The sequence below is a fragment of the Aspergillus luchuensis genome, chromosome 2 (genome assembly GCF_016861625.1).
Source record: "Aspergillus luchuensis IFO 4308 DNA, chromosome 2, nearly complete sequence".
Lineage (NCBI taxonomy): Eukaryota > Fungi > Ascomycota > Eurotiomycetes > Eurotiales > Aspergillaceae > Aspergillus > Aspergillus luchuensis.
This window is the reverse complement of record NC_054850.1, coordinates 680,557-708,091: the sequence shown is the minus strand read 5'-3', so window position 1 is coordinate 708,091 and position 27,535 is coordinate 680,557. Positions and strand designations below refer to the sequence as shown.

General features: G+C 51.1%; 10 protein-coding genes across 10 annotated transcripts; 5 read left to right on the top strand and 5 right to left on the bottom strand.

Moving 5' to 3' along the window:
* Positions 1-460: 460 nt before the first annotated feature.
* ENP1 (snoRNA-binding rRNA-processing protein ENP1) lies at positions 461-2,060 on the bottom strand (the record flags this gene model as incomplete). The annotated part of the gene is made up of 3 exons (XM_041684900.1): positions 461-1,325; positions 1,381-1,628; positions 1,692-2,060. 3 exons carry the CDS (start codon positions 2,058-2,060, stop codon positions 461-463), a joined length of 1,482 nt encoding a protein of 493 aa, XP_041539038.1.
* A 1,061-nt stretch (positions 2,061-3,121) lies between these two features.
* AKAW2_20211A (SPRY domain-containing protein) lies at positions 3,122-4,975 on the top strand (the record flags this gene model as incomplete). Its single annotated transcript, XM_041684899.1, has 1 exon — positions 3,122-4,975. The coding sequence occupies one exon, from the start codon at positions 3,122-3,124 to the stop codon at positions 4,973-4,975; it is 1,854 nt and encodes a 617-aa protein (XP_041539037.1).
* Positions 4,976-5,339: 364 nt separating this feature from the next.
* On the bottom strand, positions 5,340-7,175 carry HER2 (glutamyl-tRNA(Gln) amidotransferase subunit HER2; the record flags this gene model as incomplete). The annotated part of the gene is made up of 4 exons (XM_041684898.1): positions 5,340-6,214; positions 6,287-6,462; positions 6,539-6,863; positions 6,935-7,175. The coding sequence occupies 4 exons, from the start codon at positions 7,173-7,175 to the stop codon at positions 5,340-5,342; spliced, it is 1,617 nt and encodes a 538-aa protein (XP_041539036.1).
* Positions 7,176-7,608: 433 nt separating this feature from the next.
* ETR1 (enoyl-[acyl-carrier-protein] reductase) lies at positions 7,609-8,963 on the top strand (the record flags this gene model as incomplete). The annotated part of the gene is made up of 2 exons (XM_041684897.1): positions 7,609-7,838; positions 7,922-8,963. 2 exons carry the CDS (start codon positions 7,609-7,611, stop codon positions 8,961-8,963), a joined length of 1,272 nt encoding a protein of 423 aa, XP_041539035.1.
* Positions 8,964-9,276: 313 nt separating this feature from the next.
* AKAW2_20208S (metallophosphoesterase family protein) lies at positions 9,277-11,241 on the bottom strand (the record flags this gene model as incomplete). The annotated part of the gene is made up of 2 exons (XM_041684896.1): positions 9,277-10,972; positions 11,036-11,241. 2 exons carry the CDS (start codon positions 11,239-11,241, stop codon positions 9,277-9,279), a joined length of 1,902 nt encoding a protein of 633 aa, XP_041539034.1.
* A 702-nt stretch (positions 11,242-11,943) lies between these two features.
* PDB1 (pyruvate dehydrogenase (acetyl-transferring) subunit E1 beta) lies at positions 11,944-13,302 on the top strand (the record flags this gene model as incomplete). The annotated part of the gene is made up of 4 exons (XM_041684895.1): positions 11,944-12,185; positions 12,261-12,384; positions 12,477-12,763; positions 12,831-13,302. 4 exons carry the CDS (start codon positions 11,944-11,946, stop codon positions 13,300-13,302), a joined length of 1,125 nt encoding a protein of 374 aa, XP_041539033.1.
* Positions 13,303-13,828: 526 nt separating this feature from the next.
* On the bottom strand, positions 13,829-14,583 carry AKAW2_20206S (putative C2H2 finger domain protein; the record flags this gene model as incomplete). Its single annotated transcript, XM_041684894.1, has 2 exons — positions 13,829-14,449; positions 14,539-14,583. The coding sequence occupies 2 exons, from the start codon at positions 14,581-14,583 to the stop codon at positions 13,829-13,831; spliced, it is 666 nt and encodes a 221-aa protein (XP_041539032.1).
* A 638-nt stretch (positions 14,584-15,221) lies between these two features.
* Positions 15,222-16,330, top strand: AKAW2_20205A (MCP1 family protein; the record flags this gene model as incomplete). Its single annotated transcript, XM_041684893.1, has 2 exons — positions 15,222-15,456; positions 15,543-16,330. The coding sequence occupies 2 exons, from the start codon at positions 15,222-15,224 to the stop codon at positions 16,328-16,330; spliced, it is 1,023 nt and encodes a 340-aa protein (XP_041539031.1).
* A 411-nt stretch (positions 16,331-16,741) lies between these two features.
* Positions 16,742-18,964, top strand: TRM1 (tRNA (guanine26-N2)-dimethyltransferase; the record flags this gene model as incomplete). Its single annotated transcript, XM_041684892.1, has 1 exon — positions 16,742-18,964. One exon carries the CDS (start codon positions 16,742-16,744, stop codon positions 18,962-18,964), a length of 2,223 nt encoding a protein of 740 aa, XP_041539030.1.
* A 429-nt stretch (positions 18,965-19,393) lies between these two features.
* FAS2_1 (trifunctional fatty acid synthase subunit FAS2) lies at positions 19,394-25,114 on the bottom strand (the record flags this gene model as incomplete). The annotated part of the gene is made up of 3 exons (XM_041684890.1): positions 19,394-19,504; positions 19,564-24,512; positions 24,586-25,114. 3 exons carry the CDS (start codon positions 25,112-25,114, stop codon positions 19,394-19,396), a joined length of 5,589 nt encoding a protein of 1,862 aa, XP_041539029.1.
* Between the last annotated feature and the right edge of the window lie 2,421 nt (positions 25,115-27,535).

Below are 27,535 nucleotides of genomic sequence, written 5' to 3'. Positions count from 1 at the left end.
GAGGGAGCAAAAAGCATCTCGTACTTAATTAATAACGCTTCTAGAAATCCTACAGCCCTGTCAGGTTTGGGGCCGCCCCCTTCGCGCTTTGTCGCACTCCGTCGGAACGTAGGAATGATGTATGAATGAATGGTGGCATGCGCTTATGAAAACAATGCTGCACGTAACAATAAATTGTGTTTACCCCCTCGTTTTCTATCCAAAGGGTTGATTCTTATCTACCTTTTACTGTGCTCAAGGGAGAGCACCTAGCTGCCAAACTCATGTGTAACCGTGGGAATAATATGTGCCTAAGAAACAAAAGAAATGGATGTAACAATTCAATAGCCCAAAAATAACGCCCATGCCGGTCACGACTCGTGATTGAATCATAGCAAGATGCAAATTTTTCGAAGTCACCGGGGGGGACCTCGTCTCGCCTCCCAGTTTACACTCCTAACGCGGTCCCGCAGCATTTCGTCTATAACGTGACATCCATCGTATCATCACCGGCATCAATAGCACCTTGGTTCTCCGGGTCTGGTGCAACCACACCTCGTCCTCTACCTGCCAGCAGTTCCCGCCTGACCTCGGGTCCGATATCCTTGTGTCCACGGACCAAAAGCAAATCCAAAAGCGCCTCACGCTGATCCTCGGTGATATCATTGCGGTAGCGTTGCGCAAACACCAGCAGAGACTGGTGCCAAAGGACAGGAAGTTTGTAAACCTTGTTGGCTTCACGGGATCCATCGGTCATCATGGCATCATTGTCGGTAGCACGGAAGCGCAGGAAATGGAAGACGAGGGCGTCGATCACCTTGTAGGGAAGCGCATACTTCTTCTCCAGGAAAACGCGAATGAACATGTTCACTGCACCGGTACTTTCCAAAGAGCGCAACGACTGTTCAGCAGCGAGATCACACATGCGGAGTAATGCTGCAGCTGAGTGCAAGACCGGAATAGAGACACGTGCAATGACAGAAGAGACAATGTGGGCTTCTCGTAGTGTGCAGGTTCCGCTCGACACCAAGGGGAAGAGTAGGCCCTTGAAGAAACAGGCGGGCTTGTATAGCGCTTTCTTCAACGCATTGTAGGTGTGGACATTGAGCTTCTTGGTCTCGTGAATTTCCTCCCGGACACGGTCAAGGAGCACTGTCGCGATGAACTCCTGTGCGACTGCTGGCTTCGACGAAATGAAGATTCTGGTACCGGCATAGACAGCATTGGCCGTCCAAGACTCAGGCCGTGTAATATCGAGAAGGGTGGGCCAGTTGGGCACGGAGGGAAGGATCTTGAAGGGCTTCGGAAGAGGTCCAGATTTGTAGCGAGAAAGTATCATGCCGACCCTTAGATTTTCGATTAGCCTTGCGTGAACCGCAACACGGCGCAATCCGTACTCACTTTTCATATACCTCTACCGCTTTCGCGGGTATTTGAACAGCATCCTCCGGTAATCTACCACCCTGAATGAAGGGCCCGCCGCTCTCTCCGCCCTGCTTCGCTTCATGTTCCGCGATCTTCTCCAGAATAAGATCGGCTAGGTTCCTAGTCTGACCTTCGGCTTCGGGTCCACTGGGGTTGAATATCGGGTCTTCGTCGCCTGCAGGAATGAACTTGTTGAACATATCAAGGTCATCGGGGTCGACCTCCTAATCGATATATCAGCAAAAGGGTTCCCAGAGATTTTTGAAGAAAAGATTCCAGTGACATACAACTTCCTCAATTTCCTCTTCGTCGTCCCATTGGTCGTCTTGGAACTTTTCGTCATCGGAAAATGCCTCATCACCTTCCAGGCGAGACTCAAAATCAAAGGCTGCGTTCGTCATATTAGCAGCAGCGCCTGCTGTGGCTCTTTGTTCTTCAGCATCCTCATCAGCCAGTTCCTGTCCGATTTGCAGGATCTTCCGGGACATCTTCGCATCAACGAAGCGCTCCCCATCTTCTTGTTCGTCTCCCTCACGAGACTTGCGACTGGACTTTTTGGCCGATTGAGTTCTCAGATGACCAGCAGTCATATAATCCTCAGCTAGAGGATTGTGCCGGCGGCCGGCGGCGGAGCGAGAGGATGTTGCCTTGGGCATGGTGACGGGGCCCCTTTGGATGTGTGTCTTAGAAGCCGAGGTTTATATGATATCAAAAGGCTCCAGCGAGCACCAAATCCACCTAATCACCGGATAATAGGCACTGCGAACGTGGATCGTTTCTCTCTCGGGTATCAACCTCCAAGAAAATGTGTGTAAATTTCCAGGTCATGTGATTCAAATTTTTTGTCGAGCTCTTTTTTTTGGCGTCGCCAAAGCGGAGTCAGACCTCACCGCTTTATGCATGCTATCTCTTATTGGATGATATCTTCTACCGCCTTTACCCCTCTTATCTCGAGGCACCACTTGGCCCTCGACGCCTGCCGGCAATACTGTAGCTCACCGCCTTTAATCGGCGACAAGATTGCTTTCCGCTCGTCGCATGCAACTTGCGCATAAACAACAGGCATGTGATGCAGGACGGGCCTTGAAGCTTGCAAGAAGAGTTCAATCAACGACTATTTGACCTTATACGACTGCCTAATAAACTGAATGCGGTCTATCTCATAACTACAACTGGCTAATCTAAGTCGTGTCGACCAGCAGCCCTTGTGGTAAGTCCCAGGCCACTCCGAACCCACTTCCGCGTTCATCATCTCCAACTTTCTATGTGGTGTCCAGGGCATGGTACATATGGCACCTTCAATATCCCGTGGAGGCTCATCTCCGACACCCACAATGAGAATACAAAGACGGCTCTGGATCGAGTCTGATTCATATTAATTCTGACCTTCTGCTACTCTTTAACAGGCGTTATTGCGACCCCGGGTTATCCTGGAAACTGTAACATCACCTCCGCTCATCGTATATCGAGGCTTCTGGTCACTCTTGATAGAGTCGCTCCCCTCCGAGACCTGTACATTTGATTCGACAAAGCTGTGGTAACAGTATATCTGACTGGCTTTTCCCTGTCGTTGCCGATACCGAGTCATATGCGCAACCTACACCGGACTGTTGGGTTCCCATCAACAAGTATTCCGTACTGACGTCTATCCTATCTGATATTGCCCCGGGCCTATAAACTCTTGCACCTAACATTGCATTTTTCGAGTCGATCAACAATGGCTTCCACACAACCGGCTGGGTCTTCTGCACCTTCGTCTAACTTGAACTCTCCGATCTTGGCTCCTGGAGGAACACCATTTTTCGCCGGTTCCTTACCCGATTCTAATGCGAGGTCTTCTCCTATACCTGCAAGCAATGCCCCTGCACAAGCCGATGGATTGAAGTCAAAGCGTACCAAACGTGACAGCCGCAAAAAGCGTGAGGCCAAGGGTCTGGATCAGGAAAGCATGCCACCGAAGAAGCGAGCAGTTGCTGTCCAAAACACTGCACTTCCCAGCTCAGATCTCAGCATACTAAGGCCTCTTTTGCTGGCAGAGCCTCGCTCATCCGATTTGTTACCCCCACAACCCCGGCAGCTGAATTTTGTCAACCGAAAAACATCAGACGTTATCGGTCAGAGCTGGGACTTCTTTGAGATCGTCGATAAGCTCACCAACAAGAATGGATTTCGTTATAGCTACGCCATAGCTGACCCCAGCTTTCCGCATATCAAATACCGCCAGACTGATGTTCAGCCTTACCACGCCCGCTTCAGCTTCGAAGACTCTCCAGCTGCCATACTTTTCAGTAAAGACGCTCTCGCAGTTACTTCTAACGAGCCTTGGCATACTGCACGCGCCAATGTCTGCGCGCGCGAGGGATCTTATTACTACGAAGCGCGCATCGTCAGTGGTGTCATGAATAATTCATCGGCTCCCTCTTCAAATAGCAATGGAAGTTTACCGTCCAGGGGACATGTACGTCTCGGTTTCGCACGAAGGGAGGCAGACCTTGATGCCAATGTTGGCGTCGACTGTTATGGATACGGTATTCGTGATGTGAATGGCGAGGTTGTCAATCGGATGCGGTGCGAGTACTTCTTTCCAAAAGGCGAATCCATTCGTGAGGGAGATGTTATCGGCCTACTAATCACCCTCCCGCCACTCTCTCTTCACAAGAAAGTTGTAGAGGGAACTTATGAGTCAGGTGCGGATGGCGAGGTTTCAACACCAAGCTCAGAAGCCCCGTCAGTCACAAATATAGTCCGTGACCGCATTCCTTTCCACTATAAATCAGACTTTTGTTGGCAACAATCGAACGTGTTTCCAACAAAACAGCTACGCGATTACGCATTTAACCTCAAAGAAACACCTACGTTTGGGCCTCCATCTCCGTTCAATGCTGAGGATGCATCCTTGCGGACTCTACCCGGTTCAAGCATCACAATATACAAGAACGGTGTAAAGATGGGCACTCCTTTCGAAGAACTGTATGCTTTCTTACCACCGGCTAGCCGACTCGCCAATGGCACGAATAACTTGGGCATCGGTGAGCGCGAGAATGCAGATGATGGAATGATCGGTTATTATCCCGCTGTCAGCTGCTACGGCGGAGGCGCGGTTGAATGCCGCTTTGAGGGGCCATGGTGGGTGGGCCCGCCATCTCATACAGACAACGGCGAGCCAATTCGGGGGATTGGCGAACGATTCAATGAGCAAATAGTTGAGGACATAATTGCAGATATCGTGGACGAGGTTGAGGCGATGTGCGTCTGGGGCGGAGTAGATGGCAACGTTGTCAACAATGCAGAGATCGATGGCTCTGGAACTGGGGCAGTTGGTGGCTCCGAGGTGTTGAAAGGTGGTGTCAGTGCGGCTTATGAGTCCGCTATTCCTCCAGTTGCCGACGGTCAAACCGAGGCTGCTGCTAATCCCGCTGGCAATGGCAACGAAGCCGGAAGTGTGATGGACCTAGATTCAGGCCAGACCACGCTCGAAGACACCACGAGCGCCGATGCCACGGTCCCAGAGGCACCTCAGACTACAATACCCGACGCGCCAACTGGAGATGGAGATGTTGAGATGTCTTGAACGCCATACCTTCAACGCCTCGGCCACTGTGATTACGTCTAGCATCCCTAACCCAATCTACTACACCGGCTTTGTCTTAGGGAGGTCGGTGTTGGAATGATCGACCCGTGACCAAGGCACGTTACGGGGCTGGTAGAATTATATCACGACTTTACATGATTTACTAGTCTGCAATAGTTTCCTTTTCTTTGCGCTCCGAATCCCGAGCACATCTCAGTTTGCAAGGTTTTATACAAAGTAACAGCGACACCTCTTGGGAGTTACTGGCGCAGAATTTCTCTAGTTTATACATTTCAATCTGTATACATATAGACGTCTATGAATGGAGTCTGGGGTATTCGCATTTATGGAGACAAAAGTTTTTTCATAGGTGCCTGCCCTCGAGCATCTCGGCAACCTTTAACACAAGCTCATCATCACCGTACTGACCAATAACCTGGATTCCAGCCAGATCTCCATCCTCGGCATCACCAGCGTTTTCTGTAGTGACCGGTACAGATATGGCCGGAAGGCCTGCCAGACTAGCAGGTACAGTAAAAACATCATTCGTATATGCCTCCAAGGGCGAAGCTGTCGCATCGGGTCCGATAAGGCTTGAAAGGCGTGGTGGTGATGACGGCGCTGTTGGGCAAATGAGAACGTCTACACCGGCGTCTGCAGAATCCGACTTTGATCCCAGTTGCGAAGAAATCAGGGGTTGACGTGCCCTGAACGCGGTGTTGAAATCATGTTGAACAAGGCGGCGAACTCGCTGTGCTTGAATAAAGTAGTTATCCATAGCATCAGCGCTTAGGCTAAATGCCCCGAGCAGGATCCGTCTCTTGACTTCGGAGCCGAAACCTTCACCTCGTGTTTTCGCATATAGATAACTTTCTGACGATGCATTCCCATCTGGTGCTTCAGGGCGGCTCCCGTACCTGACGCCATCATACTTGGCCAGGTTGGAGGATGCCTCAGCAGGCGCGAGTACATAGTATGCCGACAACGCGAGTTTAGTCGTTGGAAGGGAGACCGTTTGGATGCTGTGGCCCTGTCGCTGCAAATGGGCCAGCGAGCGAGACCACGCATGTCGCGCAGATGGAGACAACTCTGATATGTTGTACTCGACTGGAACTCCTATCCTCAGGGGAGAGTTTGTCCGAGACGCCAAGGCAGGCATCCTAAGATGTGAATCTAGCCGCGACCGACTGGAGGGAGAAAGGTTAGTGGAGTCGCGTGAATCATGTTGGTTCACCACGCCTATGTTACGAGCACGGGTTAGCAAGTCGAGACGCAGCGAGACAGGAGGAATCCGACAAAGTCAAGACATACCGAAGACACGGCGAACGCTGGCCACGTCTCTTCCCAGTACTCCGACCGTGTCCAGTGAGTTGGCGTACGCAACCACTCCCCAGCGAGAAACTAGCCCATAAGAAGGCTTGAAGCCGACTGTTCCCGTATATGCGGCGGGCAATCGCACGGAGCCGCCTGTATCAGTACCCAACGCTCTATAAATATTCCAGCAATGTTAAGCCAAGCCGTTCCTAGCCCTATGATTCAAGGCGGATCCGGAGAGTTACATACGCATAACATTGGGCTGTCGCAACAGCAACCGCACTTCCACCCGAACTACCACCGGCCGAGAGATACTCGGCATGCAGGTCACGGCGCGAGCTTTTGACAGGACCAAAGTTCGAATGTATAGAGTGGGATCCCATTCCAAATTCGTCGAGATTGGCTTTGCCGGCCACGACGGCACCTGCGTCTTGCAATTGTTGAACAACTGTCGCGTTGAACGGACTGACGAATTTATCCAGAGCGTTTGAAGCGCATGTTGTTGGAAGATCGCGTGTGCATATATTGTCCTTAACGGCGACCAACAGGCCGTCTACCTCGGATTTCGGCGTCCCTAGTTGGCGAAGCGAGTTTGTTAGCTCTGAAGAAAGCGAGGATTGGTTGCAATGCAGCCTTCATACTCACCTCGGGTGCGCCGCGCATCCGCATCTCTCACACGTTCCAACCATTGCCCTGACTGATGTAGAGTGGTGATTAGCGCATTTAGAGCCGCATGAGAGCCCTGATTAGCCAAGCACTTCTCGGCTTCGCGCAAGAGCGACATTGAGGGGTGTAGCTCTATACAAAAAGGGTTACCACCCAGACAATGGAAGCTTTCTAGAAAACTGATCGATTCATTGATCGATTGATTGTATGCGGCGGACATCCCCGCGGGCGGTGAACGAGACAGGGCGGTGAGTGCTTTCTCTCCATGGTATCATACTGTACGGTACCATACTGGTACTCGAGAGCTTCTCGAAGCTCCAGCGCCTGCTGAGTAGGGACTTGACGTATAGTAAACAAGGACCAAAACTCACTGCCGCACACTCAAGAATGACATGGGTTAGTCTTGGTAGCAATGTCCCTTGCATCTGTGTTTACGATTGTCTGTAAATATCCAAGGACAGATCTCATCCCCCTCCTCTGTCAATCCAGAGGGCCAAAATGAATACCCGAATCGGCGTCTTCATCTCCGTCGGCCCGAGGGCTGCAGGGACGACGTCATCAGGAATTTCCTCGCGACCGCATCGTCGTGGAGACTTCACCTTCTCTCTCATCTCACCAGACTAATCTGACTATACCAGTATACTGTGGTTACAATGATGTCTGGGGGTATGATTCGGTCCGCGGTGAGGGCTTCCGGAAGCCACGCTGCGTGCTCCATCAGAATTGGAGCTGCATCGCAATTAGCCTCAGTGAGCAAGCGCCAATTGCAAGGAGCATATCCTCATACTCAGATTGGGGGTAAAAGATGGATTTCGGTCTACGGGTATACGCAATCGAAGGCTCTCATCTACTCGCGCTACGGGGAGCCCAAGGACGTCCTGCAGTAAGTCCTCGCACCGCGTCGGATCCTACATTTCCGCGACCCGGCTATTGCACAATGGGACAAGGTATCTGACAGTCATCCAGGCTTCACAAGCACTCCATCTCCGCGCCCCATGGTACTCAAGTTAATCTCCGCCTGCTCGCTGCGCCGCTGAATCCTGCCGACGTAAATCAGATCCAGGGTGTATACCCGAGCAAGCCACCGTTCCAATCGACACTCGGTACGCAGGAGCCGGCCGCCGTCGCTGGAAATGAGGGCGCATTCGAGGTTTTGTCCACCGGCTCTGGAGTGAAAAACCTCAGCAAGGGTGACTGGGTTGTGATGAAACAGACTGGACAGGGCACCTGGCGCACTCATGCTCAGCTGGATGAATCGCAGTTGATCAAAATTGAAAACAAGGACGGCTTGACCCCACTTCAGATCAGCACAGTTAGTGTCAACCCAGTAACAGCTTACCGCATGATCAAAGATTTTTGCGACTGGGACTGGATGCGTGCCGGAGAGCACTGGTTGATCCAGAATGGGGCAAACAGTGGTGTTGGACGCGCTGCTATTCAGCTTGCACGAGAGTGGGGTATCAAGACCCTCAATGTCGTCCGCGAACGGAAGACTCCAGAGGAGACAGAAGCTCTGAAGAAAGAACTCACAGATCTCGGTGCGACTGCGGTGGTCACAGAGGCCGAGTTGCTTTCAGGGGAATTCAGGAACGTTGTACATGAGCTCACGCGCAAGGGGAAGGAGCCCATCCGCCTCGCTTTGAACTGTGTGGGTGGAAAGAGTGCCACCGCACTGGCAAAAACACTCGCACCAGGTTCGCATCTGGTCACCTACGGGGCCATGTCGAAGCAGCCAGTTTCTCTGCCGTCGGGATTGTTGATCTTCAAGAACCTCGTTTTCGATGGCTTCTGGGTTAGCAAATGGGGCGACAAGAACCCGCAGCTGAAGGAAAACACCATCAATGATGTACTGCAGCTGACACGTGCTGGTAGGTTTAAGGATATCCCCGTTGAGGAGTTCAAATGGAAATGGGACACGGAGGGCTCCGAGCTTGTAGCAGGCGTGCAGGAAACCCTCAGCGGTTACCGCAGCGGCAAGGGCTTGCTCAGGTACGAGGAACAGGAATGAACTAGCCAAAAGCTCATCTTCTCACTCGGGTGTTTCGTGTTTCGATAAATCCGAATCTGTACATTACGCTTTCTTGGCTCGAACGACTTCGGTTGATGGATAGCTAGTACAATTTATCCATAGCTATTTCTACCAGTCAAGTGGGAAGACCCCACATACCCACTAGTATTCTCTATCTAAAAACTCAGCTAGTTTCATTGCTTGTGCGCTGGTAGTAAGAACACATCTAAGGAAATAGTGGCCTGTTGGCCGTCATTGCACAATTTGCATGTATACGCCAGCCACCAACTGAAAGGCGATTCCCGGTGAACGCTCATACCTGCTCGCAGGGCCAGTTTCCTCTTATCCAGTCCTCTATCAAGCCGGTCAATGTTGTATTTGGCATATAGACGTCGCTGTCGCGAGAAAAATCTGCATCAATACCAGCGTATGGGGCCACTGCAGCCACGTTAGACTCGATGAAATCAATATAGACCAGGTCTACTATCTCCGGGGGTTCAGATGCAGCCCAACGAGGTGTTCCCCTGATAACATTCGGCACCCGGAAGAAGTCGATCGGCGAGTGAATGGTGTCATCGCCATCTTTGCCTCCATCATCATGGGTAGTGTATCCGGGAATTAGGTCAGGCTCGGCATCTCCACCACTCAGAAATGGGACTTGGTTGGTAAGGAAGCCAGCGCTTGATCGGCTACCACTGCTGCCAAATACACCACGGGTATACGCTGATTGCTCAGGGGGAGCAAGCTGCCAAGTCAAATTGTCTGATTGGTCGCCCTCAGTCAAGATTCCCGGTCCCCGGTTTAGCACATCGGCGAGACGGTAGGCTCGGGAGTAAGGGATATCTTTCACATAACGAAAGCCGCTTGTGAATGGGGAGACAATATATGTATTATCCTTCGTAAAAGAACCCTTAAAGATGTCAAAGCGGATGGCACCGGTGTTGACTATAACAACGGCTGGCTTCCCAGCACGAGATTCATCTCTCACGGATACGGGTAGCACTTCAGTCTCCAGCCAGGTATAAATATTACCCTCACCTGGATATTTCGCTTGAAACATGAACAGATCGCGAGGAGCACACCCGTACACTTCATCCAGCTGAAGAGCGCTCCGGGATTCCGCAATGAGTTGGGAAACGTTCTGTCCATGTTCCGTTGGGAACGTGGTCTCATCCAGGCCAGTGTGATGATAGAATGACAATAAGTTATTATCGATATATTTCCGATTGAAATGGAAACGGTCCCATGGCCACAGGGAGGACGCTAAGGCGGACAGCCCGGGCTGACGGTGGGTCGGGAGGCCACTAATGGACATAAAACCGATCGTTTCCATGAAGCGACCGCTGGCCAAGCCGTAGGACATCCGATCATACTTTGCGTAGTCACGGATGTGATAATGACCGCCAAAGAATTGGATGGGTGTACTCCAGCGAAGAGATCTGATTTCTCGCCATATGTCCCAATACTCCTCCGAATGTACAGGGGCATGACCGATTACCAAGAAGAGGTCCACCTCATGGTCCCTGATAGCTTCCTGAAACCATGCCTCCTTTATTGTCTCCCTCACAGGCCGCACGACAGTGTTGTTAGCATTTCCTTTGAAGTCGAAGAGAAATCCAAAGGCCACGATGCGGATGCCCAATTGCTTGGTGACGATCTTCGTAAAGCGAGGTGCCAATGGCCTGAAAGCGTTTGTCCGTGGGTCATAGAAGTCTATGTTTGATGCAAGATAGTGTCCGGCGAAATTGAGTGCAGTGGTAAAGAACTCAGCTGATGCTGTGGATTCCTTGTACAGCTCATGATTGCCCGATGACATCAAGTCGATATGCTGCTCTCGCAGAATTTTAGAGATGTAGATGCCTTTGGGGTCTGAAGAGTCATAAAGTCCATTTCCTTCCACTCTATCGCCGGTATCAATGACTAGTAGATCGACACCCATAGACTCTGCCTTCTCGCGCATGCGGGTAGCGAAGGAGATATAGTCACCCCAGTCAGCGGAGTACGAGGGTCTATAAGGGATTGGAAATCAGTAAGGCCTGGGAATGGCTCCGAAGAAGACTTCAGCGCCATACTCTTGTAAATGACCAGCTAACCAGCCATGAGTATCTGTGGTGTGAAGGAAATTGAGCTGGCCCCATTTTAGGTCACGCAATGGAGCCTCGATGGGCTTGGGCGCAGTCGGTTGTACAGCATAAACGAAGGGGGGTATAAAGAATAGAAGAAAGGTCACTAATGTAGAGAAGAGCATATAGTAGCTGCCGAACATGCTCATGCTCATGCTCCCTTAGGGATGATATTGAGAAGAATAATAGCAGAAATTGTGGATTGGATATCTAGATACGAAGCAGGGGTATTGACCGACAACGAGCAATTAAAGTAATGAATGACACGCGCAAGTAAACTCTCCTTCTCTCTCTAATAATGAGAAGGATGGAAAGAGAGTCGGATCAGTTAGCCATGCAACACCCGTGGTGGTAGATGGATAAGTGAGTAAGTACCTTGATGGTTTACGCACCGACACCAAGCTTATCACGGATAGGCGCTAACTAAATAAACGGAATAGTTCAGATAGATAGGAAGGGGGGACCCAGAAGTGCTTATCGGAGGGAAAGATCCCGACGAGACGCCAGGGAGAGAGGGAAAGAGCGAGAGAGAGACAAAACGGAGGCTACGGAAGGAGGCGACCGGTGAGACCGTCAGGAAAGAGCAAAACCGCAACACGGCTTAGTCAGCGCTAAGCCCAACAAGTCCCTTCGAAGCTTCTCACCAAAAACCAACCTTCCGCCGAAACCTCGTCGACGAAAAAGATTCCCCGAACCCCCGAAAAAGAGTGACGAGCCTCCCCATCGGCTGTTCTTTCTTCCTTTGATACCAATTGTCCAACAGACCGGTATTTCCGTGAAGTAATTCTCCTTTCCTCTACTCTTGCTTTTTTTTCTCCCCTTCCTTCTTCTTATATTATATATCTCACAGTCCGGCCATGGCTGCTCCCCGACTTTTCCGCCCAGCAGCTCGTCTGCTTTCTTCGCGCCTTACTTCGGCTCCCCTTCGCCCTCAGACCGCATGCGCGCCCTCAATCCTGCGCTTCCGGGGATATGCTACGGAATCTGGTACCAAGGAGGTCACTGTTCGTGATGCTCTGAACGAGGCGCTCGCCGAGGAGCTGGAGAGCAACAAGAAGACTTTCATTCTTGGAGAGGAGGTTGCGCAGTACAACGGAGCGTATGGCACCCTGTCCCTCGTCTGAATTGGCTGCAGTCCATGGATCGCATATCTGAACTCGCTCTACTATTATAGTTACAAGGTAACGAGGGGTCTGTTGGACCGCTTCGGTCCCAAGCGGGTCATTGACACCCCCATCACGGAAGCCGGTTTCTGTGGTCTCGCCGTCGGTGCTGCTCTTGCTGGACTGCACCCCATTGTAAGTTCCTCGATCTGCTGTTACCTCTCGAAGTTCAACGTTCATCAGAGGGAAAATGCACAATATACTAAGACCTGCTGTCCGATCTCTAGTGCGAGTTCATGACCTTCAACTTCGCCATGCAGGCTATCGATCAGATCATCAACTCTGCCGCCAAGACCCACTACATGTCTGGTGGTATCCAGCCCTGCAACATCACTTTCCGTGGACCGAACGGTTTCGCCGCTGGTGTTGCCGCCCAGCACTCCCAGGACTACTCTGCTTGGTACGGCAGTATCCCTGGTCTGAAGGTTGTGGCTCCCTGGAGCTCGGAGGATGCCAAGGGTCTGCTGAAGGCTGCCATCCGCGACCCTAACCCCGTTGTTGTCCTTGAGAACGAGTACGTAGCCCCGTGCAAGTATCGGAGTATCTGTGGAATGTTTTTGAGTCTGACAATTCTTGCATAGGCTGCTGTACGGTCAGGCCTTCCCCATGAGCGAGGCCGCTCAGAAGGATGACTTTGTTCTTCCTATTGGCAAGGCCAAGATTGAGCGCCCCGGAAAGGACTTGACCATCGTCACTCTCTCCCGCTGTGTTGGACAGTCGCTCAACGCTGCCGCTGAGCTGAAGCAGAAGTACGGTGTTGATGCTGAGGTCATCAACCTTCGTTCCGTCAAGCCCCTCGACGTTGAGACTATCGTCCAGTCGCTCAAGAAGACCGGTCGCATCATGTGCGTCGAGTCCGGTTTCCCCATGTTCGGTGTCTCCTCCGAGATCCTCGCTCTCTCCATGGAATACGGTTTCGACTACCTGACTGCTCCCGCCGTCCGTGTTACTGGTGCCGAGGTCCCCACCCCCTACGCCGTTGGTCTCGAGAACATGAGCTTCCCCCAGGAGGACACCATCGTCAGCCAGGCTGCCAAGCTCTTGCGCCTGTAAAGGATGAGCCGTTGTAAATGAACCGACGGTGAAGAAAAACTGAATTAATAAAATCATGTGTCTAGTACCCTATCATTGTTACAGCCATTTCTCCTTTTCCCTCATATTACCTCGCTCTCCTACTTCCTTGGATTTTGTACGACTATACAACACAATCAACGTTATTCTGCATTTCTAGAAGCTAATGTTCTCGGGCATGGTTGTATATTTCCGTAGCATGTTCCCATAATCGCATCTGGCTTTGTTCCTATTGGCGTGTGCCACCACAAACGAGCCCGCGATGAATTCGGGTCTGCTCCGGTGCCGTTGCTATTACCAGATCATCGACCCTCGGCTAAGGAGAGAGACGGTTGAGAAACCACCTCCATGCTTGCAATGTCTCGTTTCTGGATAGCATCATCCACATACGTATTGGACGCATCAAGTCATTAGGAAAGGAAATTGGGATAGTGATCGGCCATTTGACGTCACAGTACATAGTCGGTGTGATCGCCACATCCGTACTGTGCTCCGCATGATGCTCGTTTCAGACAAAGGAAGTCTCTAGAGGAACGTTCCTAGCACCAGCACACGCAGGGGAACAACCGGTGGGATTTCGAGGATTGTAATACACCCCATTCATACCCCCATCCCCGTCGTACTCTTCATCAGTATCGCTCTCCGCCTGATCAACCTGCATATTTTCGTGTTTCGTCGATTGGCTCCGAGCGCGCCGCAGACTCGCATCATCTGCTTCTGGAATTTCATTGTCATCATCGTCACCGCCTAGGACATTTTTCTTCGTGGGAGCTGCAGGAGCCACAGGTCCTTTCACAGTGGTAAAGGAACTTTTGAACCCTCCCTTTTTAAACCCTCCCCCGCCCCCTGTACTTCCACCTGCTCCAGATCCCGTTCCCGTAGTAGATACTGATGCAGCTTTGGGTGTGTCGATGACCCTTAACCCGGCCTCGGCGTCGGCCTTCCGTTCGGCTCTTCTGGCCTTCTCAGCGGCATTGGGGTCCCGGGATAACTGCTTGAGGTCTTGGAGACGCTTGCGGTGTTGATGGTCATATGAAGAAATATGGGCCTCGTATTCTGGATGGCGAGAGTAAGACTTGTTGCAGAGCGTGCAGGTGAAGGAGCTCAGAGCGGAACGCGCAGATTCGGTCTAGTTTGAGATGCGGTGGTCCTGAGTTAGCATGAAAGCACGGGTCTTTACGTCCCTCAAGCTCCTTGAAACTAAGCCCTGAATCGCACCTTGGGAGTGGGATTGGTAAAGCCTCGCTGTGTATGTAGACGCATTGGTCAGCTAAGATTTGGGAACTTGTTGCTATGAAGATATATAACTTCAATAGGGGAGATGTTCGGAATCTGGGCACTTGCAGGCGCCATCGTTCTATGAGGAATACGCAGATACGCTTGGAAAGGGTCTTGTCGCGGACATCGAAAGAGCGTGTGTACGGGTTTGCGGATTTGCTGCTTGCTCGCTGAGCGGTGATGGTTTGAGCCTCTGATTGTCGTAACTTGTTAGGTAGCAATACATCTATCAGCGACTGCGCGTTGAGGTTGATACTTTCTGCCGAATGAAAACCACCGCCTGCGGAAGAGGAGCTTGAACTGGGGTTCGATTAGATACCGTCAATACCGGTGCAATACCGTGACTACGGAGGTCGACCATAACGGGCCAATCATGAAGCCTCTAATACGGAGGATCATCGCCTAGCAGTTCTTTACCAAGAAAGTGTCGATGAGATCAAGTTCCAAGGAAACCTGCTGCCCCAAATCACAGCGAGGAATTATTGTTCAAACGACCATGCTCTGAATCCAGACAACCCCCATCGCAGCCGGTTTGATTGGAATAGCTGACCAGCCCTAATTCTGGCTCCTGGCGTGGACATATATAACATAGCACCTGGTGGCCCGGTGCTGTTTTTTGAGCCATGGCTGCCTCGAAAGAAAGCATGCCATCCAAACCAGAGGATATCGAAACGCGCTCCATATTTTCAATGCAAGAATTAGACCCATCGCCAGTTCAAGATGAGTTTCCAGACCTCGAATCTGGTGAATACTTCCCCAGAGAACCAAGTCCGCCATCGGCACGCGAGCCCATCGCCGGGGGTGGTCGGTTCTCATCGCTCAAGTTAGGTCTTCGCGGACACAGTTGGGATTCCTGGTGTATGGCTAAGTATATGCAAGCTATTGTGATAATGGCAAGAATATACGTTGTTCCTAGGAGCTAACAATGACCTCAATATCTCCAGTGTCTGCCTTCCAACGATACTCGACGTATCCGCCAACCCTATTCCTTGCATTGCATTGGGCCAATACCTCTCTCATCCCTCTGGCTACTCGATCCGTACCCGATAGCGAGAGCTTCCTACTTCTCACCAGACCCGTCTATCAATCTCCGGGCCTCGAACATCTCGTCCTGACTGCGCCTGTTCTGATTCATATTGCATCCGGAATTGCTTTGCGCAACATTCGTTCCGCACGGCGGGCGCGACTCTATGGTGCCGAGACAAGGTCACAGAGACACTCGTTGACGTTTTGGCCTCGGATGAGTCTCCAAGCTCGGTTAGGATATTCGTTGGTTCCGTTACTTGGCGCCCATGTGCTCGTCAACCGCATCACTCCATTAATGGTCGATGGGGGAAGCTCAGGAGTCGGGCTGGGTTATGTGGCCCACGGCTTTGCACGGGCCCCCGCACTCTGGAATCTATACTATCTGTTATTCGTCGCCGTTGGGGTGTGGCACTTCGTCGGCGGCTGGGCTGCATGGATGGGCTGGAGAGTGACAACGGTCCGGAAAGAACGTGACCGAAAAAAGGGCTCCCTAGAGGGTTATCTGGGAGCCTCGGAAAGTGAGCAACGACTCCGCCGACAGAGGAAGATGTGGTGGACGGTCAACGGCATTGCCGCGGTGGGAGCATCCATATGGCTTGCAGGCGCCCTGGGCATCATCGGGCGTACGGGGCAAGGTTATGGCTGGGAGGCCAAGGGATGGAATGAAATCTATAGTCAGGTCCCCGTTATTGGGTCCTGGCTCTGACCCAATTGATTCTGACAAACATAGTTTGGGGACACATCTCTCTCCGTCGCCTGGCTGACTAGACGCAATATATCATTCTTGGTCTAGCGGTTAGTGCTTCAACACATAATACTTCAAGGACGGGAGTAACGGCCGATATGATTGTATAATAAGCAAGAAGCAAGAATTAATGTTAATGACAGCTCTGATAGAAAGTGAAGAGGGGAACGAATTGAGTTTATAGTTATGACATTTATGTGGTTAGATAGTAGGGAGTTGGTCCGTGCTTAGCTGATCGGAAAGATTGGCGGGCGGAAGTCAAAAAAAAGTTTCCCGACAAGCAGAAAAAAAGACGAAGGACTTGCTTGCTGTTCATCTATTGCCTAGCCCATAGCCAAGTCACCACCAGGTCAATTTCCAAAGTCCGGGTCCATGAGCGCACACCTTGGTGTCCTTTATCGTGCCCTCTCAGTCCACTTTAGACTCCGCAGCCATCGCGCAATTGCCCGCTGCACCGCCCTAGGATTCCAACAACGCCCGCCACTCCGCCGAGTCTACTCTACCCGCTCATCGGCTGCGGAGATGGCTGAACAATTGATACAGTATGACGGCACTGAGTACAGAGCAGTGAAGGAAGGATTGGCGTACATTCTGAACCCCCCGGCTCAGGCTCCCGGTACGAAAAGGGATCGCAAAGCTGACGAGCAATCGCAATCAGTCTTCTACAACCCTATCCAACAGTTCAACCGGGACCTTAGTGTCCTTGCCATTCGCGCATATGGGGAGCATTTGCTGGCCCTGAAGAAACAGAAGGCCGAGAAGAGGAAGCAAAAGGCTGCGGCGAGCGACTTAGCGAAGGGCAAGAAGCGCAAGAGAGAAGAGGTCGATGTCAAGGAACAAACGGAAGATCAGACTCAAGGCCAAGGGAATCCGACTACAGCACAGCAGGCAGAGCAGGACACGGCGCCGTCTTTTACGATTTTAGACGCCCTCTCGGCTACGGGTCTGCGTGCCCTGCGATATGCTTCGGAGATACCTTTCACCTCTTGCGTCGTCGCAAACGACCTGTCACCCTCGGCAATTGAATCCATGAAGACGAACATCAAATACAATAGTCTCGGCGAAAAGATCCGTCCTAACACCGGGGATGCGCGCGCTTACATGTACAGTCTCTTAAACCAACAAGCCAACACCCCAACTGTCGAGAACCACCTAGGAAAATTTGACGTGATTGATCTGGACCCTTACGGCTCTGCTGCACCGTTCATGGATGCTGCGGTCCAGGGAGTCAAGGATGGCGGCCTTCTTTGTGTGACCTGTACCGATGCAGGTGTCTGGGCCTCGTACGGGTATCCCGAGAAGTCGTTCGCTCTATATGGCGGAATTCCAGTGAAAGGACCGCATTGCCACGAAGGTGGCCTGCGTCTGATTCTGCACGGGCTTGCAGCCTCCGCTGCGAAATATGGACTCGCGATTGAGCCACTTCTGTCCCTATCGATCGATTTTTATGCCCGAGTGTTCGTCCGTGTCCATCGCTCCCCAGCTGAAGTCAAGTATATATCCGGGAACATGATGATGGTCTACAACTGCGATGCTGGCTGTGGCGCTTGGTCGACTCAGCCTATAACCCAGACGAAACAGAAGCTGGACAAGAAAGGAAATCCGTTCTATCACTTCGGCTTCGCTCAGGGTCCGGTAGCAGATAGTCGTTGTGGCCATTGTGGCTCTAGGACTCACCTCAGCGGTCCTATGTGGGCTGGTCCTCTTCATAATGCTCACTTCATCCGCAGGATCCTTGATATGCTTCCCCAGGCAGATAGGGACGTGTATCACACCATTGACCGGATCGAGGGAATGTTGACCACAGCAATGGAAGAAGATCTGAATCTAGAAATATCTAGTGACGAAGCCAATCAGACACCTCCTGGCACAGTCGGTGGGGATATCCCCGTGAACGAGTATTCTGCAATCATCCCACGGCTCGACCCCGCCGCCCGGGAAGAATACCCCTTCTACTTCAGTCTCAGCGCCTTATCCAAAGTCTTGCATACATCCACGATTTCCATTGATGCCATGCGTGGGGCTATTCGACACCTAGGCTACCGGTCAACCCGTAGCCACGCCAGACCGAATACAATTCGTACCGATGCTCCTTGGGAGGTGATCTGGGAGATAATGAGGGAATGGGTGAGGCAGAAGTCTCCCATCAGAGAAGGCGCCCTCAAGCCCGGTAGTCCCGGCGCTGTCATTATGTCCAAGAGCCGGGAGAACGTTCAAGGCTGTGAGGGGGAAGACCCGTCTCTGGCACTTCTCAAGACCGAGCTTCAGGCAGTCACAGAAGAGGCAAAGGATGTCAAAGATATGGTTACCAAGATTGAAGCTGCCTTGTATCGCTCCGGTGCCCGTCAAGCGTTTGGAAGGAAGAGAAGAGAATCTGATCCCCAGCGTGAACAGCCGGGAACAACGCAGAAGGGCCCCCAGGACACAAAGCCTCCCCGTAGTCCCAATGGTACAGGCAGACCGCACCCTAGCACGCTGGAGGTTGTATTCGATGAGGCATTGGGCAGGGAGACGGCCAAGAAGCGGCTGGTGCGGTACCAGATAAATCCTCGTGAGAACTGGGGTCCTTTGAGCCGAGCATCCGGAGGCAAGTAGAACACTGAATTGCGCATTTATCTAGTGTAGTTGTAGATAGCTATCATCCATCATAACTGCACTTCAATTGTCATTGCATTACTTAATAGTACCTTAACTAGGCTTGAAGTTTACCCGTGTAAGCTTTGAGAATTTGTCCATTATGGATTCAATACACTCTTCTAAGTCGCCGTGGGAATACAACCGAGTAAGAGTTGAGGTGTTCGCTGTGAGGTCAGCAAGCCACGTATTAATTTGCTTATCGGAACGAAGCAGTGCAAATAAACATGAAGAAGAGACAATGATAAGTGAACACTTGAGCAAGCATTGGAATCAAACACGTTATGTATTGACAATCTAATACTGTCTAACGAGGCTAGGAAAGAGACATGATAGATTACACTCAAGGTACATGACATAAATTCAGGCCATTATTCCTCATCAAGCGCATTAAAATTTGGAGACCGCGACCGCGACTGCCTGGGTATCACTGTGGCTGATGCTGACGCTGACCTGTTTGACGCCAGCCTGCTTGGCAGCTTCAGCTGCAGCACCGTGAAGCTGGATAGCAAGTTAGTCGGGATTTCCTATCGGCGGGGCAGTTGCAAAGTAATACTTACATTGACGACGGGAGCCCCGGTTGAGTCACTGGAGATCTCAATGTCCTTGAGAGGGGCACCTGCGCCCTTGCTGCTGACACCCAAGGCCTTGAAAACAGCTTCCTTGGCACTCCAGCGTCCGGCAAAGGATGATCGAGGAGACGCTGCCTTTTGGCAGTACTCTTGCTCGCTTGCGGTGAAATTCCGTTCGATGAAGGTTTCATTTTCAATATTGAAACTTTCGATGTTCTCCACATCCACACCGACCTTCGAGTCTTCAGAAGCATTAGCCTTAGCCAGTGACTCGATCATAGTCTTTGTGCTCTCAAGTCCTTTATCATCAGCCTTGGGAGGCTGGGCAGGAAACTTGAGTTGCGAGGTCTTCTTGTCGGCAGCCACACGGTAATCAGGGTTGAGGAAGACCTTGCTCTGCTGGGCATCTTCGTAAGGAGCCTTATCCTTAGCGACGAAGATGCTGTTGTTGATCAGGCCGTTGTGGAAGAAGCGGTATGCCTTCTTCTGTCTCGCCTCGACCTTGGCCTTGTAGGTCTGGTACTGTGCCCGATCCAGGGTTGCGTAGAGGTACTTAGGGTGAATACCAATAACCTGTGCACCCTTCTGGCCGAAACCAAATGAAGTGACAGAGAAGGCATTGATACCGTCAGTCTGGATGCTGCGGCTTGGGTAAACGATGTAGTCGAATTTCTCCATCACCTTGTCGACGTTATCAGCGTTGCGGTTGCCAGGAACCAGACCACTTTCAAGAACCTGAAGACAGCCGTTGAACATCCAGGCACCAGCAGCACCCTTGGGATGTCCAGTGAGATATTTCTGGAAGATACCCAAAAGGGCGTTGCCCTTCTTCCGACCCAGGTGCTTCATTTGCTGGCAAATGACGTCCGATTCGTTCTTGTCATTAGCGACAGTAGAAGTACCGTGGAATGAGGCGACACCGATATCATCAACAGTCAGACCCCAGGTGGCGAGAGCACCACGGAGAGGAGCGATACGTGAATCCTGCTTCCAGAAGTTGTTTCCAAGGCTGAACTGGGCATCCTTCTCCTGGCGGATAGCTTCGCGTTCAATGTGCTGAGCGCGCTCGTGAAGGTAGCCAGAGACGTCGAAAGATTCATCCGCGGCCTGGGCTTTCATAGCCTCGGCTTCTTCCTGGAGGTACAACAACTCAGATTCTTGCCATTCCTTAATCTGCTTCTTACGCAGGTCAAGCTGACGGCGACGGTACTTGATGTCCAGCAAAGGAGATGGGAACTTGCCAGGGTTCTCGCGCGCGGTGGTGAGAACTCCTTGACCGGGTGCGGGAACAGAGCGACCAATCTTGTCGGTAGCCGTGGTGGTCAGCGCAATGATACCATAGATCGGTACACCCATGTCCAGAGCAAGCTGGGCACTCATAATGAGTTGCATACCGCAACCCTGAGACTCCATGAATCCAGCACGAGTGGTAGTGGTGGGCCGCGACATTTCTTGCGGGGTGCGACCATGGGCAAACTCATCTTCGGCATTGCTGGTCGCCTTCATGTTGGCGAATTCATAGGATCCTTCTTCCTGGAAATCGTCGAATCCTCCAACAAAGCAGACACGAGCCTTTCCTTCCACGATCGTCTCGTAACCAATGTCAACGGATTCGACCGCAGTGGCGCAAGCTCCGACTGGAGTCTTGATCGGGCCAGTTGAGGACAAGAGAAGCATGTTAACCCAGGCACTCATAGTGTTGATGAAAGATTCCTGCAGAATGTCCTTTTGAAGAGGCTTGTCCAGGTAGCGGTCCTTGTACATTCCCCGCAACGCGTGGGTACCACCGATACCCGAGCCGATGCAGTTTCCGACCTCAGACAGGTGGACATACTTGTAGAATTCATACGGATCGGTAATACCAGCTGAAAGCATAGACTCAGCAGTGCAGACAAGGACGAACAACGTGACTGGGTCAACTTGTTCGATGATATCGTCAGGGATACCGTATCTCTTAGCATCCCAGCCAGTAGGGATCTGGCCAGCAACAAGGCGGTCGAACTGAAGGGCCTTCGGGATCAAGAGAGTGGCTCCCTTCTTCAGACGCACAGTGTACTCGCCGGACTCTGGCAATTCGAAGATCTCCACCTTTTCGCCATGCTCACGCTTGAATTCCTCTGCGGTCTCTTTCGAAGCTTCAAACGGATCCAAGTCCTCCTGGATGACAATTTCCTGGAGCAGCTGCTTCTTCTTGGGATCATAACCCTTGAACAATTCGGGCTCGATAAGCCGAATACCAGAATGTTCAAGGATGAACTTCTCGTACTTCGGCTTCACGTCCTTATCATCCACGGGCTCCCCAGACTTCGCGTCGACCCATCCTGAATAGGCCTTACCCTTCAGTGGACCGTTGTGGTGCTTGATAAGACCCATGATCCATGCCATCTCCACACATCCTTCAAGGGAGAATTTGCCGTAAGCCTCCATCTCCCAGCGTGTGCGAGAGTTACCCCAGGGTCCGACCTCCGAAAATCCGGTGACCACCACGACCTTGTCCAGGTTGACCATGCCTTTCAGGTTGTCGTTAAGTGGCTTCACATCCTCCTCCCAGTTAGGCAGATTAGGGAACTGGAACTTGATGTTGGCACGGGGCTCAGCGATCACCCGTTTATAGAGGACCTCACTATCCTCTCCATTGACGATCTTGTTTTCGATTGCAGTCTCTTTGATGACTGCCTGGCGAACATCACTTGTCTCCATGATTTCCGTGCGAAGCTTGGTCATGAGGTCCTTCAGGTCAGGGATGAATTGGAGACCACCGTTAAGGTCGGCCCAGACAGGGTCGAGCTGACACAGGTTGACGATCGCAGGCGCCATGAGACCAAGCAGGTTGAAGGCCATCTCTTGCTGGGAAAAGGTACGGACACCGAGCTTCTCAACACCTTCGGCAACCATGTTGTTGCCGCTCATGAGACCTGTACCCCGAGTCCATCCAATCACAGCACCACAAATGGTCAGGTAGTTGTTCCAGTTCTCTGAATACCAGCGGTTGAAGAGGGTTTCCAAAGCCAGCTTAGACTCAGAGTACAGACCATCGTTTCCGAAAGTACCATGGTTAGGAGACAAGGGGAGGATGACTTGAGCGGGACGGGTTTCAAAACCGTTGCTCTGCTTCTGTGTCTTGATGCAACCCAAAAGTCGCAAGAGGTTTGTCAACATGATGCGGTGAGCCAGTTCAGACTTCGAGTCAATCGAGTCAATTTCACGTCCATTCTCAGGAATGGCGGCAAATGGAACAACGAAGTCCAAATCCCAGCCGAGACCCTTCTTTGCGTCGTAGATATAGTCGACAAGTGCTTCCACATCTTGCTTGCTACCTTGGTTGAAAGGCACCACAACAAGCTGAGAGCCACGGCTACCATAGCGGGCATACATGGCTTGGTAGTACTCAGTGACCTCACGAGAGTATCGGCTTGTCGTGACAACGACCTTGGCGCCACCACTAATCAGGCCTTGCAGCACTTCCGCTCCAATGGAACCTGCACCTGCGCCTGTCATCAAGACGTTCTTGCCTTGGAAGGTGAGACCTGACCGTGCGGCAGATTCCAATACGTCCAGGTAAACACCGGTGAGTTTCTTGCTGTAATCCCAGCCGTGTTCGGACTTCTTCTTGAGATGCAAGAAGGGAATGGTCTCCACTTTACCTGCGCGGGGGCTGCCGTTGCGCTTGACACCATTCCTGCCGGTCTTCTTGCCAGAACCGTTCTCTTGGGGCATGATCTGGTTCTCATTCATGCTGAGAGCACGAATAACTTCCTTGTAGAGCGCATTGAACTGAAGTTGCGATGACTTGGACAAGCGATGTTGTCTGCGGATCAACTTGTAGACACTGCGGAGATCATTCTGGACCTTCGTGCGGTTGCTGTACTCGGAGATAGGGCCTCCCTCCGCCATTTGCTTCACGTAGTGTTCCAACTTGCGAGCGCTAGCCCGGGGAACCTCCTTGTACCCAATGTTTCCTCTGGCATCGACAGTAGTCTGGGGTCCGGTGGGCACAGCGACATCCTTGTACACAGGGGCGACACCCAAGACTTCCTTGCAGTTTTCGATGAGTTGCTCACCAAGTTCCTTGGCCAACTGATAAGTTTCACCCCGATCAGTGGGGCAGTTGTCAATGTGGTACTGCATGAACTCAAGAAGCAGTGGGTTTGAACGGTTCATAATGCGAATGCACTGGCTCACAATCTCACGATCCACGACCTTGAGCCTGCCGAAAATGATGTCGTAGTACATGCTCAGAGCATCCTGGCGGGCCCAGTTCCAAGAAGAATCATACACGCGTGCTTTCAGGGCATCGAAAGCCGGCTCGATACCAGAAGCATAGAAATCGCCATGCTCGGCCTGCCAAAGGTCCAGCTGGGCCTGCAATGTTTTCTGAGACTCCTGAGAAGTGATGTAAGCCTTTTGACCGGCGCGTAGATCCATCTTCAAATAACGCGCAATTATCTCCAGCTGCTGCTTGAACAATGCCCGTTGGTCTTTGGTCAAGGCATCAATGGCGGCCGGATCCATAAGCATGCCGCCACCACCTGCCCCGCTATCACCACCAGCTGCCGGTGCCGAAAGGCTGATGCCGGCGCTGGCAGCGTATTTGTTGGCAACATCATCAAGGTACGACTTGGCCTCAGCCTCGGAGCCAATACGGGAGGGTGGCTCCATAGTGAGAGCAAGGAGAAGGACGCCATCTTGACGACCAGATCCCAAACCCCATCTTGTCTCAAGGTATTTGCGAACTGCGGTAATGTTGAAGCCACCGGGCATCTTCGACGAGACCAGGCGAGCAATGAGGGATGAGGACTGCTTGCCGAGTTGTCCATTGAATGTCGCCTGCATAGATGCGCCTAGCTCGTCCAGAGGTGTGTCTTCCGGTTTCTCGGGCGTCGAACCGAATTCCTTTCCGAGATCTCCCAAAATTTCATTCTGCAGAGTGGATTTACCTGGTAGTGAAAGGGAACCAAATTAATATCCATTTGCAATGATGTGGAGGCGGATGAGATGGCAAATACATACCTCCAACCAGATCTTTGATGGCTTTACTCAAGGGCACATCCGACAAGCTCTTCTTCAACTTCTGCGCGACCAGAGTCCTCAGCACATCCACTGCCGTAACCGGTGCGTCCTCAATTGCTGCTGCAGGGCCGGCACTAGGTGGAGCAGCAGCCGCGGGAGCAGCAGCGGCAGGAGCAGCAGCAGGAGCAGCAGCAGCAGGGGCACCGGCCGCAGGCTCTGCCGATGGTTGCGCTTCTTCTTCCTCCACGGGATCAACATCGTAATAGATCTCCTTCGCATCTTTGTTGTAGCAAAGTATTTGACGCTGCACGGAAGTAGCAGCATCGTATGCCTCATATTTTGATGCGAGGGTCCGTCTCGCCATACCACCCAGTGTGTCTGCGGGACCGATTTCCACAATTCGCTCTGTCCTCTTCTCTGCGAGAATGACATCCTGGGTCTCAATCCATCTCACCGGTGAAGCGAACTGGTAGGCCAGAAGTTCAACCAGCAAAGTGTGAGCCAGCTCCTGCTCGATTTCGGGCCGCATATTGAAGGAGACTAGGTAATAGAATAGCAAGAGTATAGAAAAGAGCCCCGGTGCGGTTCAAGAATAGCGGTCGCAGTATCAGGAAATTGCGACAGACTTGGTGGGGGGGAAGATACGACTGGAAAAACCGGCTCGAGTGATAATCCAGGAAGAACAGCGGCCAACGGTAGGGAAATCGAGTGATGAGGCTTAGGGTAAGAGAAGAAGAATATAATTAAACTGATAATATAAGGTGATGATGGTTGAACAGTTTCAGTTCTAATTGAACAAGAATCAGTCAGCAAAATAAAGAAATAATTACTTGGAAAGAAGAAGTTGTTTTCTGGCTCCTGGTTGAACCGCACATACAACCAGCCAGCGGAAAAAAGATGCTGGAACGGAAGGGAAAAAAAGTTGTTAGAGGTGGGAATTAAGAGTACTCACCCCAGCCTGGAGCCACTGGCAGTGGGGAGAATTCGCCGATGCCCTGGGACCGAGATGTCCCAAAGAAAAGTGGATGGGATAGGGGACAAAAAAAAATCACAATAAAAAAAAATAAAATAGTAGAATTATGAATTTCTATTAGACGAAATAGGGAGATTGGAAGATACTATCTATGCACCGACAGAAGAGGGCTTACAGAGTTATGGGTGGATGGGATTTTGGACTAGAAGCTTTTGGTGAGTGTTGGGGCGGGAGATTACTTTCGTGCGGTACGGAGTACGGAGTATGGATGTACTCCAGGAGGGACGTTTTGGGGAACAACTCATGGAAACAGCCATTAAATTGGAATGGAACAGGGTAGAACTTCTTCTCCCCTCCAATGAGAGTCCATGATGGTGATAATAATAATAATAATAATAATCATGATAAACGGAAATATGGAAGTTGGAGTCAAACCAAATCATAAGTTGAGCTAACCTGGCTCCGTAATTTTTTTTCTCATTACCCACGCGTAATAAATGACTTAGCTGATACCTACACTCCATGAATACAAAGTATACCCTCTACAATACTAGTAGTAGTTACTTATCTCTATCTACTAAGTAGTGCCTGTTCATCATAGGTGCCTTTGTATAGTCACTCAGCAGCATTTTCTGGCTTTACATACATACTATCTGGAGTTTAGAAATTGGAGATCTCGGAGTTAATTAGATGGTAAAGTGGTTGGGAAATGTGTAGCAAGTACTAATCTACATCTTGGCTTCAAGAAGTATGAAACGGAATGCCTCAACCAGTGACAGCTAGGCGATCATTGACAACAGTGTACCACGGAAGTAGTACTTCTTTGATCGACTTAGTAGTATATGCCACTCGTCAATTTCAGTGAGTACTACTATGATAACATTCGAGTAGCATTGATTGGCCCATTATAGTTGAACCGATCTTGGGTCCCCATTTCCCAGTAGACGTCCTTGCATAAGTAATAAATGTGAGAGCAGTATAAGCGACTACGTTCAAACTAGAAACGGGGCTAGATACATCTCAAATACGTGTTATGAAGGGACTAATACTTTTACCTTAGCATATTATCTGTCTCGATGTAGACTATGGTGCGCATATATGGCCATTGATGGAGGGAGTAGCTAGGTCTTTCAGAGCTCCTATAGATTTTCTTTTTAAAATGCAAGGTATACATGTATAATGCGGGTAGGTACGCTACCTTAATGCTACTACAACCAGTAAGTACAATTGCAATTTACTACCTACATTGCACACTTTGTGGCTGCCAGGCAGGCGTTGAGAATCCGGTGCATGGATATATAGATAGATAGATAGACGGAGTAGTTATGAGTACTGGACTAACTCGGGTAGAGTGGGAGGGTACTACATTGGTGGTCACTGGTCAGGTATTGTCATATCCAACCCTACGGGCCAGCCCAACCATTTTGGACCTTTGGGGAGATCCTCTTGCCCACCATACCTAATCCGGTCAGTTCCCATTCAACCAGCCCAAGCCGGCGGAATTCTGCCTCCGCTCGGCCGGTTCAACAGAGTGTGTTGTGGTTGTGGTTGCTTGGTTGTGTGGGCAGCGTTGTGTGAGTGCCACACCTATCTCTGCACGTGTAATAATAAAATATCGCCTGGATGTGGTGAACAGCTTTTTTTTTGTACCAATTAAGGTCTGGTTCACCCCGTCCACTCCAGTCTGTACCAGTCCACCTTCTCTCCCTTTTTTCCCCTTCTATTGTCATCCTTCTTCATTTTGTTCTTCATATCTATTTTACCGTTTTTTCCATATTGTAATATTTTTCCTCCTCTAAAACTTGCCCATAACCTCATTACACCGCTATCTTCTCATCGGTGGACGGTGGACCAGTCGATGACACTCGGCCAGACTTGATCAAGTATTGTTCGAAGGAAAAGACCCATCCGTGATAGAATTAGGTAGGATACCCCGGGAACAGTTGATTCAATTGTTCATAACCTTCACTCAACTTC